The sequence below is a fragment of the Clytia hemisphaerica genome, unplaced genomic scaffold (genome assembly GCF_902728285.1).
Source record: "Clytia hemisphaerica strain Z4C2 unplaced genomic scaffold, Clytia hemisphaerica genome assembly, whole genome shotgun sequence".
Classification (NCBI taxonomy): Eukaryota; Metazoa; Cnidaria; class Hydrozoa; order Leptothecata; family Clytiidae; genus Clytia; species Clytia hemisphaerica.
Window position 1 is genome coordinate 277758 of NW_027104376.1, and position 15194 is coordinate 292951.

At 36.9% G+C, this 15194-nt stretch overlaps 1 protein-coding gene across 2 annotated transcripts; it reads right to left on the reverse strand.

Moving 5' to 3' along the window:
- Positions 1-3236: 3236 nt before the first annotated feature.
- Positions 3237-14876, reverse strand: LOC136818850 (DNA-binding protein P3A2-like). 2 transcript variants are annotated; one of them, XM_067075078.1, is made up of 10 exons: positions 14760-14876; positions 10843-11056; positions 10283-10348; positions 8407-8586; positions 7977-8137; positions 7516-7739; positions 5546-5823; positions 4940-5064; positions 4578-4674; positions 3237-4147 (listed from the first exon to the last, which is right to left on the reverse strand). In XM_067075078.1, exons 2-10 carry the CDS (start codon positions 11036-11038, stop codon positions 3675-3677), a joined length of 1800 nt encoding a protein of 599 aa, XP_066931179.1. In that variant the 5' UTR covers positions 11039-11056; positions 14760-14876; the 3' UTR covers positions 3237-3674. The 2 variants fall into 2 exon arrangements, with proteins under 2 accessions (XP_066931179.1, XP_066931181.1); XM_067075080.1 differs by lacking the exon at positions 14760-14876 and adding an exon at positions 14621-14750 and having other exon boundaries at positions 3446-4147.
- Positions 14877-15194: the final 318 nt, after the last annotated feature.

Genomic DNA, 15194 nt, shown 5'->3' on the forward strand with positions numbered 1-15194 from the left:
TATCATGCGGCCGACCGGAAAATAATTTTTTTTTGCTATTTTTGATAATTTATGGCTCATTGAAATAGAGTTTAAGAATAACTTTTATGTATAAACACAGCATAAATTATGCCCTAAATCACAACAAGTACGGACTACTAACGAACGAAACTTTGCGGCCGGGTCAGAAAAAAAAATTTTTTCACCCGGCCGGTTTCCGGAAACAAGAATTTTTTTTTGTTTCGCCTCAGGGATAATCAAATGATTTGAGATATTTAGCATGCGGATTCCTTCTAGAGGGGGGGAGGGGGTGTACAGGGTTTGCAATATCCGAAATACCGAATAACTTTGCCAGAATTTCCAAAATTCCGTAAAAAAGTACATGCAATTCCGATACCGATTCTTTGGTGTAATTTTCCACGTTTTGACTAATTTGATTTTTCATGTATGAATTCCGAAAAAAGGGGATAAAAACTTTATAATACCGAAATTTCGAAGCAAAAATTCATGGATTTCCGATACCGAAACAATTTAAGAATTCCAAAATACCGAAGGAATTTTGCCTGATTTCCGAAATTCCGAAGAAAAAAGGGTCGATTTCCGCAATTCCGAAAAACCGTACGTCCCCACCTTCTATTGTCAATTGTCAATTAAAGTCAAGATATTCAAGATATAATCCACTATGAAAGATAGTTGGACAAAAATACTTAAAGAGCATTGTCACCAAAATAGGTGAAAAATTTTTGGAAAAAATAAAGTTTTGAGTTTCACTTTTGGATAATTTTTTTATTAATGACAAACATAATTTTCAGAAAACATAAAAATCAGGGTTTAATCAAAATAGCTTGGTTCAGAAATTTGACCTAGAGTAGTTATAATGAGACAAATTTGGCAGAAAACTCTATCTTTGTAGGTTACACTTCATTTGAAATAAAATATGTATAATCTAATACTTGTCTTAGATTTCAGTCCATGGCTAATATATTAAGCTGCATTGAAAAGCAGTTTTTACCGTCCAGTATGACATATTTTTCAAATTCTGACACTTTTTCCAGAAGAAAATCTAAATTACTAAAAAATATTCCCATAAAGTTTGACTTCATAAAAAGAAAACTGGCAATAATCAGATAATTTCATTCTAGATTTGAAGGACTCATCAAAAGCTTTCAAAAAAACCAAAAGTTTGCTATATTTCATTTGGTCAACAAACAATTAGAAAATGAAATAAAGTAAATATGATTTTTCCTTGAAAGTCACTCAACTTTTTCAGTAGAAAGGGTTAAATGGGTAATTAATGCTATGTTGCGGACATAACTTTTTTTCTTCCAGGGTAGAACCATAAAACATTTTACATCATTTATTTAAAGTTTTGGAGTGTCTTTTTCTGTTGCCAAAATTTAACGAATATTAGAGACTAAATCAATATAAAACTGGAAGATTTGGTTTGGTTTGATTTTAGCATGGAGATCCTGCTATGGTTTCTTGTTGTATACATCAGATTATAAAAATACAGGACGGGTCTCCCTGTCTACTTTGATTCCAGTTATTACATGTTTTTCTTCGAAAAGAACAAAAGAAGACTTATCAATGATATTAAAGCTTTCTCATATTTCTAATAGAAGAACGACCCTAGAGGACACAAAAAATTGAAAAAAGCAAGGAAATGAATGAATGCAACTCTTTAGTATGGTCAAGATGTTAGCATAACTGCTTACTCTTAGGTGCCAAATAAACGGCCCCCCCCCCGCTTGAAAATTTTCCAACACCAATGTGTAGTAGATTATGTTGTGTGAACACTACACAACGAATTTAATATGCAAATTAATGCATGATTTATCCTTTATTCAAGCTCACAGGCTCAGAACCATTATTTTCAAAGAAACCAAAAACTGGAAATCTTGCAAATGGAAAATTATGAGACTTTTTTCTGATTGTGACCAACTTAAAATGACCTTAGATGCAATAATTTGCCAAAGAAACCTAAAATTGGTGATTGGAGGCTGAGAAAACTTCATGATTTGTTGTAGACATAACTGATTTTTGGAGAAACTGTTCTGTTTCACCGTCTCCCAATAAATAGCCTTTGAGACTTCAAATTTGTATAAAATGACCCCAAATGTGACCCTTGACATGTGTCAAATCTGTGCGGATATAACTTTGTGAACGGAAAAAGATATGTCCGCAACATTTTTGATTTTATATGCCGAAAAAACTTTTTTTGGCAGTTCTTGCTGTGTTTTTCATTTTCTTTATCCTCTAGCTGTAAGAATAACAAAGACCAAGCTGGAAAAAGTATGTTGTTGATGAATTATTATAGTGATGTTGATCATTTTTTTAAAAAAGCTTATTTTCCGTTCAAGAAAACCCCCTCTAGAAAAATTTGAGTACCTGTTATATCAGAAAAAATGACTGTTTAAGCTTGCCTATATCAAGATTTATCAGAATCAATAAGATTTGATATGACTACATCAATGATTTAGTATAGTACGAAGGGCCAGATAAGCGGTCTTGGTCAAAAAGTGAAGCTCATCTTTGGAAGGATTTCCTACCAGAGTCACGTGACATTACAATAGAATTTCAGCGATTGACCAATCAGAAGCTTCGCGGGTTTTGGAAAACAATAGCAAGAATATTTTTTTCCGATATTCACTTTTTTTGCTGAAGAAAGCTTAAAGTTGCCTATCTACTTTAATAGGATAAATTTTCGCGGGGATTAAATTTCGCGGTTGAGCTCATCCGCGAAATTTTAAGATTTCGCGGGGATTAATTTTCGCGGATGGCACTATTGGGGGGCATTATTTTCTCGATTTTGTGACTTTTACTGTCAAATCATGCATATTGGTTGTTGAAATACACATTATTTGCGCCTCTTTGATGCAAGTAACCATTCAAATAGTATTTATTTGACATATTTCGAGTTTTGTTTAGAAATATTTCGCGGATGGGCCTTTTTCAAATTTCCAACGGGACTTATTTTCGCGGATGACACCCAAATCCGCGAAATCCGCGAAAATTAATCCCCGCGAAAATTTATCCCATTAAAGTAGTCCTTCGGGCGTTACAGATATCTGTGGACTACACACCCCTAGAGATTTCACCAAAGCCTCAAAGTTGGAAAATTAATAAATCGAAAAGTGGGCCACATTACCAGACCAATGCTCTGAATGTTTTACTTTACTCAGGACCACAGAAAGTTTTTACCATCTCAAAGAAACCATCTAGTTATCCCTTTAAAAGCTGAAAGATATACTTGCGACAGTTTATCAGGTCATATTTTTAAATCTCTATTTAGTTAAAGTAGTTTGTTATATGAATTTTAGGGTTATTTACAAAATTGAGGATATAAGAAATTTAAGGACCAGAAAAAATTTGGAAAAAAAATAGTTCTAAAATGAGGGACAAATAAAAATATAAATATCTAGCACAATGGACCTAAGGAAATAAGAGAGTAAAACATCGCAGAGCCAAGATTCTCTCAAAATGTTTCTTTAGAAGTATTGGAACTAAAGTAAAACTATACACTTTGTCAAGCACAATCGACTTCTAAGAAATGGAGAGTTGAAAAGTTTGACTTTGATCAAAACAAGATTCAATTGTCCAACTGTCAGTTTTTTGAAAAAGGATTGGACTGGATTGGACTGGGAACCCGAAAGATAGAAGGAAAACAGAAACGTAGAATCGTGCCACAAACTTCATCAAGTGCCTGTCACAGAGTTCGTTTGTTGATCATGCATGGTTGCTACCTCAACCGCCTGTGTAGCCATGGGAACTGAAATCTCATTGGGTGGTTGCTGTTGATGTATTGTCATTTCATTGGTCGAATTTTGATGGACTACCATTTCGTTGGTCGAATTTTGATGTACTGTCATCTCATTGGTTGAATGTTGATGAACTCCGAGTTCGTTGGCCGAATGTTGTTCTTGTACCAGGGGCGGAGAGGGTGAAACGGGTGGCGAGGGATCAGTCATTGGAACATCCATAGACGCTAAATTATCTTCCGATGGTTGTGCAGAAAGTGAGGGCGGCTGGCGGTTTTGTGTGACGGTTTGTTGGGCGTTAGTTTGTTGTTCGTTGGCGGCTTGAAGTTGGAAATTAGATAGAGAAGATGTGGCGATGAATTGAACGCCCCCGCCACCATTCGCTATGGAAACAGGTATCAAATTTGTTCCTGGAAATTAAAAGAGAGATGTTTAGTTAGTTACAAGTCCAGAAATATGAGCATAGGGATAAGTGTCAGCATTTGACTGTTGCTCATTCGATCTCGAACAGGCAATCTTATTTGTTCAAATTACAAAGAGATTTGAATTATAGAAAATGTATTAAGAGGGTTGTTTCTCCTTGACAGGGGCTGGAAAAAAATTCGAATAAGCGAAAGTATACTGAAGTCTACATAGCCAAAGAAAATTAACACAAACATGCTCTTAGGTTCCAAATAAACGGAGGGGGGGGGGTGTTTGGAGAATTTTCAAAAATTAACAAGCGGAGGGGGGGGGGCGTTTATTTGGAACATAAGAGTATAATAGAAGTGCTGGAAAAGTCCAAGATGTCATGAAATAGTTGCAGTGGATCGAAAAAATGTGATCAATGAGCAAACAAACCTTGAATTTGCATCATGGCAGCCGCAGCGTGCACCGGAATGGAAACAACAGCTGTGTTTTGGTCTTGGACACCTACCAATGCAGCCGCAGCTGATACCTGAGGAAGAAGAGGGCAAGAATAATGCTTGAAAGTTCTTGCCGAAAGGTAGCAAAAACAGGTAATGCAAGATGAGCAGATTCAAAAACGAAATGTCCAATTCTTCGTGAAAATTCGAGTTTAGAGTCACACCACATATCGCAATATAGTCAAAATTTAGGAAATAAAAAACCAATCGCACTTGAAATGTACCATTCATGGAAAATTAAAAATAAAGAAAAACAACGAGAAACATGTGATTACGAGAGATTAAGACTCAACTCACCGCATCGCCGAGCAGAAGTTGACCATCATGGAGAGCGCTTTCACTGATTGACGTCACAACACCTCCGTGGTCGTGCGTTAACGTGGAATGGTGGTCCATCGAATGACTACCGTATATCACTTCACCTGTGTTGAGAAAGGTAATATACAACATTTAGAGAAAGATATACTTTACAGCTTTAACTGTATATTATGTCTAGATTTCTTATAAATTCATCGATGAAGCATAACAAAGAATGTGGTCTCCCATCATGAGTATTAATATATAAATCGAAGATACTGGTAGTGGACCAACTCCTTCTCTTACCAAAGTGTATCTTACATTTATGGCTTCGTAGTACACTATGTGGGCACTGTCTGTTTGTTAACAAAATTCCCGTACGAAAATCTTTGCGATGAAGTATGATTTATAAATAGAAACAATTTTTTCGCGTCGTCTCTCCTCTCCATCGCAGCGGTCGGTTTGAAAAATCTCAAATCAGAAAAGACAGTGACAACAGATCATCTACAGCAATGGATTTTGAATTTAGCCGTAGATGTTGGATCTGTGTACAGACTAACCAGCTCCAGGACAGTCCAGGACCCTAAAAATGATAAAAATTCATACCTTGTGAAGCAGCTACCTCAGCCAGCGTCGCCACAGCCTGTGTTGCTTCCGATTGACTCGCTGATTCAGACAGTGTGGTCACAGCACCTGTTGCATCCACTTGGATGATGGAGACAGTTCCGTCCGCGTTGTTGATTGTATGAACAAGATGAGGGTATTGGGACGTGAAGACTTGAGTTTGTTGAGTGTTGTGTTGTTCCATTTGGTTGTCGGCTGAAGCGAACGCGTCCAAAAGTTCTTCGCGGCCGTGATAACGATAACAATTCCGTACCACTTTCCTGAAAATAAATTACTTTGAATCTAAATACGTATTTTTTCAAAAAATCAAGATGTTAAAACATTAAAAGGATGCACTTGCGTACAATCATTTATTTTGAATTTACTTTCATTTACCGTAAATCAATTTAATTAAAGTAAAGTTTTAGTGGTGAAGGCAAGATCAAGAGAAGGAAATGAGTTTTACAAAGCAAATCAGCAAATATTTTAGTCTGATTCGCAGACCTATACTTCCTATAGGTCTGTTTAATAGTGTATGGATTGGTTTCCCGCTACGGTGGCTCTCATGGTGGCCGACTCGTGCTATTTGGCGAGTCGCTAAGTTTTATGGGAACTCGAATGCGAGTTAAAAGATAAACAAAAGAAATCAAAGTGAAGGCATTCCAGTGTTAGACGGGATTCCATTTTGCCATAGGCACGCCTTTTCGAATGTTTCTTTTATTTTCGAATGATTTTTTTCTATTTTCGAATGTTTTTTTATTTTGGAATGTTTTGATATTAGAGCTTTGAGTCAACGAATTTGAATTTCTCAAAAACTTTGAAAGAAAATTTCACAATAACTATTTGTTTCCAAAGAACCTCTTCAGGTTAGTTAAGTGAGACATATTGGGTTTCATCAATAAAACTGATTCCAACATTCTTCCCGTCTCTGCCAAAGTTTAACAAAACAAAGAATAATAGAATCTGCTGCTACACTTTTTCAAACAACTTTAAGTAGACACAAAGTAAAAGGGAAGAAGGCTCTCTGGAAAGAGATAAAGCCACAAAATAATATTACTATTAGATACTTACAACAACAATCTTTCCCTATCATAAGCTTCTAAAATAACCACATACCTGTCAAGACCTGTTACTGTATCTTTTCTACATTCGTTCAAAACGAACAAAATGTCCACCAAAACAAATCAAAATTCCACATTATAAGCTTGATAACAAATGTTCTAGACGATATTTTTTTTCTTGGTACATATATTACATACTCTAAAACTTGTAATTGTATTAACAAAACTTCTTTCGCCTTAAACAAACTACCCCAAATCAAAAACGAGTACTCTAGCTTGACGAAAACCACTTCCCGCTTCGACGGCCATCTTGAATTTGAACAGCGAAAGCTACGCTACTTCGTAACAGGTACTCTTGCAAAGGTACTCTTTGCAAATTAATCATCAAAAGCACTCGCCAGCTAAAATAGGTTGTTCGCCGAAATTCGGCGAAAAGCGGCATATTCTGGGAAAAAAGATCTACCGAGTATTAAGCAGCCTCTATAAGAAACTTTTTTCGCTAGAGGATGAGCAGAAGCCTACAAAATATTCTTGAAGTTTTGTGGAATTATGCAGAATTTGGAGATGGCGAAGCCTCTAACGGAATATGTTTTTAACATTGTTTGTTTCTGCAGAGTACTTTTTACAAAAAATAAAGTTGAAGAGTAATGCACAGTTGGTTTTCTACTAGAGTAGCTGATCAGAGCTGATAAAAATTCTTGACCGCATACATACAGTAAATAAAAACATATCAAGGACATAAACATAAAAGAATGCAAAAATTCTGCTTTAGATCTATAAAAGTTTTTAATTTGCACTTACTGGAATTTATACTCTTATTATGTTTTTGCCCTTTCGAAACCAAAATGTTCGGATGACTTGGATCCGAAAATATAGGACTACTTCAGAATACGATAGTTTTGAATTCCAAACCTTAGTGCGTTTGTCCAGGAGATCTTTTGTTTATCCATCTCGTTTCTTACATCACTTCGCACGTTCGCCCAAGGAACTTCTTCTGGCCACCAGGGTGGTTTAGTGTTGTCACGCCCCCACCCTGGCTTCCCACGCCCAGTAGAATATTTCAACATGATGGGAATGAAGGCGCGAAGTTGGGCCTGTGTCATCTTGTCCACCGGGGTTGGGATTCCTTCAATCACCTGTGTTGAAAAGTGGAAACATCATTTTTTAAAGGGATTTTTTTTAGTATAGCAACTACTCTAGTTCGAATTACAGTGAGTTGACTGTAGCTATTAAGAGCTTAGTAGAGAAATGACTAACAGCATTGCTTTACAGTATCATCATTTTTCTTTTCATCATTATACTAAGTTTTTTCTGGAAATCTCTCTTATACATTGACAAATAAGACAACACGTGAGAGAGGACAACAGTCTTACCAGCGGCGGAAGTTCGTGAAGATCAGGGTTGGTGTCAGGTATTGAGGGAGCTTGTTGAGCGAGCGCGTTCTCCAAATCCTCCATGATGATGTTCTTACGGTTTTTGACGATGTTTTCCAGTGGTGCTGCTCCAAAACATTTGAAAGATGCACCCAGTTTCCCTGGATGAGAATAGAGTTTGAAAAAGTCAGAATCAGGAGGAATAATCTGGTTTTTACATTTAGATAGTCGCTTTTCTGAGAAGGAAAACTAAAAGTTCCAGTCTTTGTCGTTATAATTTCAATATCATTCCCTTCTATTACTCAAAATATGATGTTGATTAATTTAAAAAGTAGGTTTTGAACTCAGGCCTGCAAAATATTCCCTCACAAAATGCTTTTCAAAATGACGCGATTTAGAGATAACGAAATGATTCTTAAAAAACACGTACCTGGACAACAGACGACGATACAAGCTTGTTGGCCTACTCTCGTCGTGTATTCCGTTAAGAGTTGTTTCAATTTCCGTAAAAGTCGAGTTGCTTGGCGTTTTCTGATGGAGGGGTTTGTTTCAAAATGGTAGCTCTTCTTTCGTCTCTTGCCTGTGATGATGGCGGCTGCAGCAGCCATTCCTGGAAGGAGTGAAATATGTGAATTTTAATGATGAAGGCCAAATTTCATGAACGTTTTATTATAGTAGGAGCCAACCCTTAGGATCCATAGCATCTTTCGTGGGACGAGAATGGTTCGAAAACAAATACGATTTTGAGAAGGGCCCGCGAATAAGGCTTGTGGAAAGTTTTTATGATTAAAAGATTGACGTTACTGGCAAAACTCTTAACCTAAAATATGAAATTTGTCAAGGGGAAGGGGGGGTCATGCAGTTGGTACCAGACATCATGACGGTTAGTACCGTGGTGGGTCATATTTGATTTTTGCAGTTAGTACCTTGTGGGTAGTAAGTGCTATTAGGGGTAGCGTGCTATAAATTTCAAGTCAATCAAATGGTACTTTCAGTGTACTAATTGTTAAAAAGGCTATCGATATTAATACCTAGGGAACTAATTTTCACAGTGTGTGAAGGTATGAAGTTGGCGTTTTTTGCAAAACTAATCTTCGCGGTTGACACCAACTTCTTTCACTTTCCTAGGAGTTTTCAAGAATTTATAGTAAAAATTACCTATTTTTGCGTAACTAATTTTCACGGTAGATACAAAAAAATGTAGGAGCTTTCTTGGTTTTACTCTCCAGATTTACAAAATCAGCATTTCAAAGATTGCATGTTTTGAAATTGTGTATAGCTAAATTGCCAGCTTTTTGTTTTTATGAAGTTGCGCAGCACTGCAATGTCTTCTCAAGCTTTTCTCCCAGTCGTTGGTCAAACAATGCTTAATTCATATTTTTTATTTCTGGGGCTTTAGACCTATTATGTTGGGCAGACTTTACTTTAAATGTTGGCGCTTTGTAGCTTTGTATCGTATATGTTGGGCTTTGTGTTTATGTTATAGAATAGGGGGTGGTGCCAAACTGTCAATAGTCAAATGCACTTAGTACTGCAAGGTACCAAGCTGTACCAAGTGCAAATAGGGGTGGTGTCAACCTGTCAATAGTCAAAGGCACGTAGTACATTTGGGTACTAACTGCTAAGGGGTGGTGGGTGTAATCTCAAATTTTCAATTTTGCAGTTAGTCGTCATGATGTCGGGTACCAACTGCATGACTCCCAATGAATTTGTCGTTCTTTTTGTCCATTTTTAGTAATGATAAACTGCGTCACTTCAAAATGTTCTGAGAAGCTGCGTGTAGGTGTTATCTGGCACTCTTGCAAATATAAGTATAAGGCAGTATAAGTATAATAAAAAAGAACCAGACCCTTGGGCTATGCTGCCATTTGGTGCACTTGATGACACGTAAATAGAGCCGATTCGATTGGACATAAACTAATATAAAGTTTTCCTGGAATAGCTTTAAACGTTAATGGCACTTTAAAAACAACTTTCTAGGAGTAAAATTGTAAAATTGGTTATTTTCTTCTCATTCTATTTGATTTCTTTTCAAAGAAACTTTAGTATTATCATTGCAACATGTTTTCCAGAAAATTACTTTTTTCAGTTCTAATGTTTTGAAGTTAGCAATTTTTCCAATAACTTTTTTTAAGCCTTACTGCAATTTCTAGTAAATCATTCTATTTGCTGATAGTATCATAATAATATTGATTTTTACTGATATTCACTGCACTATTTTCAATGCTTTGGCTGATCACATATGTATCCACAGATCAGATTTGCTTCTTTTGATTTCAAAAGACCAAGCTTAAAAGCAGACCTACCGATGGGTCCAGCAGCGGCTAATTGAGCGGTGACTTCATCTGTGACATCATCGTGCATACCAACACCTGAGAGTTTGAAAAAATTAAATGATTTATTCTAACATTAACTAGTTGTGACACTGAGGCATGGTGAAGAGTGAAGTTCAGGTCTCAAACCTTTGACAAAGAATTTAGGTCCCTTGGGTGTAGAGTGAGCTGAATTTAAACATTGGGCCCTTATTTAAACAGCAATAGTCAACTGTAACCACAAAAAAGTTGGGATTGCAGTATTGGCACCTATTGTAACTATTGCAACTGATTGAAACTATCCAAATATGTTTTTTAAAACCTATTAAATTACAAGTTTTAAAACACTTTCAGAATTGGGGCTTTCCATGTAGTACACAGTGAAGGGGGAGAGGGTTTTTTTCAATGACGTATAGCGTACAGATATTTTTTGAAAGAAATTTCTATTGTTCTTTGTGTACAAAGAGGAAGGGGGCTGTCAAATGTTTGGAAAAATTTTTTTGTCCAAATACTATATGAATGACCACAATAAAGATGAAATTAGTAAAACATACTTGGTGCAGTAAGAAGATCAGTATCATCAAAAGCTGTTGATTCAGGCGAAGAGGGGTCATCAGATAGGCCGTCAGACATTGATCCAACGTGGGTCATGGAGAGAGAATTGGACCTTGTAACTTGATGGACAGGAACTGCATGAGGCATCTCTTCCAGTTTGACTGTCGTGTGATGGACGTGGGGATCCAAATCCATTGTGAGGAATATCTAAAACTGAAAAACAAGTTTTCAATTAATAGGAACAAATTCAATTTTTCTCTAATTTTGGTCATTCAAAATCAGCTTTCAAAAAGGCTGATATAAACCATCAATTCGCTAGAATTCTTAAAAGATTTCGGAAGCCATGGAACCTCAGGTATATGAGCAGATATGATCAGGCAAAATTCCAAGTACTTCAGTCAGTGTCTGTTTCCCTAACTATCAAGTTCTGGTTGAAAAGTCAAAAATTTTGAAGAGCCTCATAAGACAGAAGTTTTTTTCAAATTTTTTAAAGAATTAATTACACCAAAAATAATATTTCTTGACATTTAGCTTTTACATTAGATTCATAGTTCACTGTTAAAAGATATAAAAGAGCATGGAATTTTCACTGTTGAGATATTCAATTTACTTTCTTGGCAAAAAGGAGGAGGAAAATCATAGCATAGTTTTCTCCTGGGTCAGTTCCTCCAATGATTTTTAGACTGCCCAGTTGTCAAATCCCCCCTGAAAATGAAAAAACCCTTTTTCCACAAATCTCCCCCCCCCTCTGAAAATGAAAATATCCTTTTCCCAGCCCTTTTGTGTTTTCCCTTCCCAGAAATGTTGAAATTTTTCTCTCCCCCCCCCCCTTTTCACTATCTGGATCCGGGCAGTCAATTTTTATGCAATAGTAATAGAGCAGTAAAAAATAACTTTTCTATTTTTCCTTTTTTTTGCAAATGTTCTAGGAATGAAAATAAAGGGATAATGATAAATGAATGCTATCCACTGATGATCCGTGGCACTATCGTAAAGCTCGAATCGCTTCGCACACTCTTTGCTTGAGAAAATGATTGAGAGATAGTTTTTCACCCATGCGGGAGCTTGCAGGCGTTCTGAGAGCGTTCTCGGCTCAATCCTCAGACTGTGCTAAAATGGTGGACTTAGACAGAAAATCCTTTTTTTATTGTCAATGATGATAGTGCCGTTATTAGTTGAAAAAAACAAAGACATAAAACGAAAAAATCCAATGAAAATCTGCAAAAACGGCAATTTCTGTCATTTTTGGTTGGAAAAAAATTTTTCTCAAAAAATCAAACTTGCCCATGTTTTGAACATTGCGAATACGCATCTTACTGCAAAAAATCAGAAAAAACTAAGGATGAACATTCGAGAAAATGTCAAAAATTGGTTTTTCCGGCATATTTCCGGCATTTTTGGCCAGAAAAAAATGTCTTTCAAAAATCGGGCTCCGTCACATTTTAAGTATTGTCATTTTGCATCTTTGAGCCAAAAATCCGAAAAAACTAACGAGCCAATCTCGAGAAAAGCTGGTAACAAACAGACGGACGAACGGACAAAGGTTAATTTATAGGAGCTCCAATGCGGTACCCGGAGGTAGGTCCAAAAAGACCAGGACTTGGGGATAGTTGAAAGATAAGCTTCCAAAAGTCACACAGTTTTGTGAGTATATAAACAAGATTTTTCGTACCTTTAGAAACAAACCCTTTTCAATCTTATGCCGGTTATCCCGAGAAAAATATCTAGCAAAAAGGTTTCAGGAAAGTGACAAGAAGAATCTTGGTGCGGAAATGGGAATCTTATACCGTAAGATGGTCTCAATGTCAGCATCCCTCCTCTAATTTCGACACCCTTCTTTAGAGATAGGAATAATAGGATGAAAAGGTTGGAATCACTGATAGACAAAAGATATTTTTCTCTCTGAACGCTTAGCAAAGAAAATTAGTTTCAATCAGCGATTCGGACCTTCCCATTATTCTCATCTCTAATGGGCGACGTCCATATTCAAAATCGGCACGTGTAACGGGAAAAGACCGTTAGTGGGTAGGTATATCGGAATGTTGAGAGTTAGCTGCATGGCATTGATAACCAAAATGAAATTCCATTAAAAATTCAAAGAAAAAAATCTAAGACCCTTTACCGTACTAGCACTCACTCCTTTACTTTTTCTTTTAGCACGCTATCCAGCCAAAATCCTTTCCCTGAGCAATTTTAGGGGTTGCTTCTTCAGAGTATAACATTTCTGCCTCGGGAGCTGTCGGGAGTTTAAAAATAAAGACTGTTTAAAAATTGTGATGGAGTTTGGCTGTTTTAAACCTCCGAAAATGGTGACATTTATAGCGGGCCGTTTGTTTTGATTTTGGCGGGAATGGAAGCTTCGGTAAGATTTTGGTCAATTTATTTATGAAGACCGTTTTAAGGCTGGTTAAGGAGGTGGGTAGGTATGTTTTGAAAGTAACGGTCTTTTCCCGTTACGCGTGGCGACTTTGAATAGGGTGGTCAGAGGAAATTTCAAACTTACTTGCAGAATACCAAACCAAGTTTAATGGAAAGCCATAACCATCAGAAGAAAAATGAGGGGTCATTTACCTTCCAATTCTCTAAAGTTCCAAAGATATTACATTTTGAAGTTCAATTTTTCAAGCATTTTCGTGCACGCATCACCAGCCATTTTGTACCTTCATTATGGCACCAAAAGCGAAAGTGTTTTATGAAAAATTCCGCGCGAGAGGTTTGGTGCGAGTTTTATTTTCCATAGATGTAGCTGAAACGGGGGTAATTACACCATAATCTTTCCCTTGCGCTTGCCACCGGAAACAGCTTGATTCTTACTTTTTTCACATTTGGAAAGAATAAACATTGTTCTTTCTAAAAAAATTCACGTTCGATAAAAAAACGTACCACGAACGTGGTACGTCTCAAAAGCTAAACTATTGCGGGGAACGATGCAAAAATTCCAGGTCGATAGCTGTTTTGGGTGGCTAGCCCTTTGGATTTTAGAACCCCCGGATAAAAAATTTTGCCGTGCCGCGAACAAGAAGTTTGAAAAAACTCACCCGCGAGTACTCATTTTCAAATTTTGAAGGAACATGAAGACATTATGTGCTGATTTTTTCTGCAAAAGAAAGCTGAATAAATTCTCTACACTTTGGAAAAAATACTTATGTTAAAAGAGGTTTCCTTCCTTGAGATATGTAAGCTTGAATATTTTTTTCTCGAAAATCTATGTTTTGTTACTGCCGCACGCGTAAGGCCCGACCTCCCTACTTTGAATATGGACGTTGCCCCTAAACTAATGAAGGGTGTCGAAATTAGAAGAGGGGGATGTTGACATTAGACCAGCTTACGATACTAACGGTGGATTAGAACATTTTCACAACCTTTTCCAAGAATGATAAAAAAGTGAGACAGTATTGGGCCATTCCAGAATTTGTCTGTAACAGGGGGGAGGGCGGGGGCGGACGACACAAGATTTCAGAGGTCCAAAGTTTTCACCAAAATTCGAAGTTTCCAAGGTGAGAGAAGAAAATGTACAAATTTCCAAGGCAATTGAATTAAAAAAGGCAAAAAAGAGTGGAATTTCCGATGCATTTTGCAAAAGTACATGGATTTTCATCGGAATTTCCGACCACCACTGGAAAAGAAAAATTATTTCCGAGGCCATGAAAAATTAAAAAATGCACGTCGTCCGACGGGGGGTAACAAAAATTTTCTGGGATGGCCCATTAAGCTTTCCCCGCCTGCCCGCAGTAAAGTCATCTACAATTGACACTGAATCTGAAAGAGAAAACTTACCTGGTTAAAATGGCCGCCATATTGGATTTCTTCGATGGGTCAAGAACCTAATCAAAATGATATGATACTAGCATTTAAAATGCAAAAAAGTGTATCAGACCTCTCCAAAGTCAATGAGCTAAGGTATGACAATACTTACATGGAGAAAGTGATTGTTATTTGGTTGTTAGGTTCAGATGCGCAGACTTGTAGAAATTGGGATGCGTTGATTTCTTTGAGCTTGCTCACTACGTTCAAACCTTGCTGAGCATGTGCGGGTGAAAAATCGTCAACAAAAGAACTTTTCCGTGAATACTGGACACACGCTCTTAATCAAATATTAACTTCGAAAGATCATAGCGAAGGGTGAGGTGTGACCACGAGTACCAGAAAATGAATAAAGATGGCGCTTGAATTCTTTCGAAAAAACAGTTTCCTCGCACCCGCTGGTTCCTCCCAAACGGAAACGGAATTTTCACATTATCCCTAGCGAGCACCTCACTAAAAACCGGGACAAGCTGGAGTTTTTACAAGCTCTTATTTGATTTGGTTGGTCGTTAAGATGTAATAAAAGGATCTTATTACCTTTTCTAAA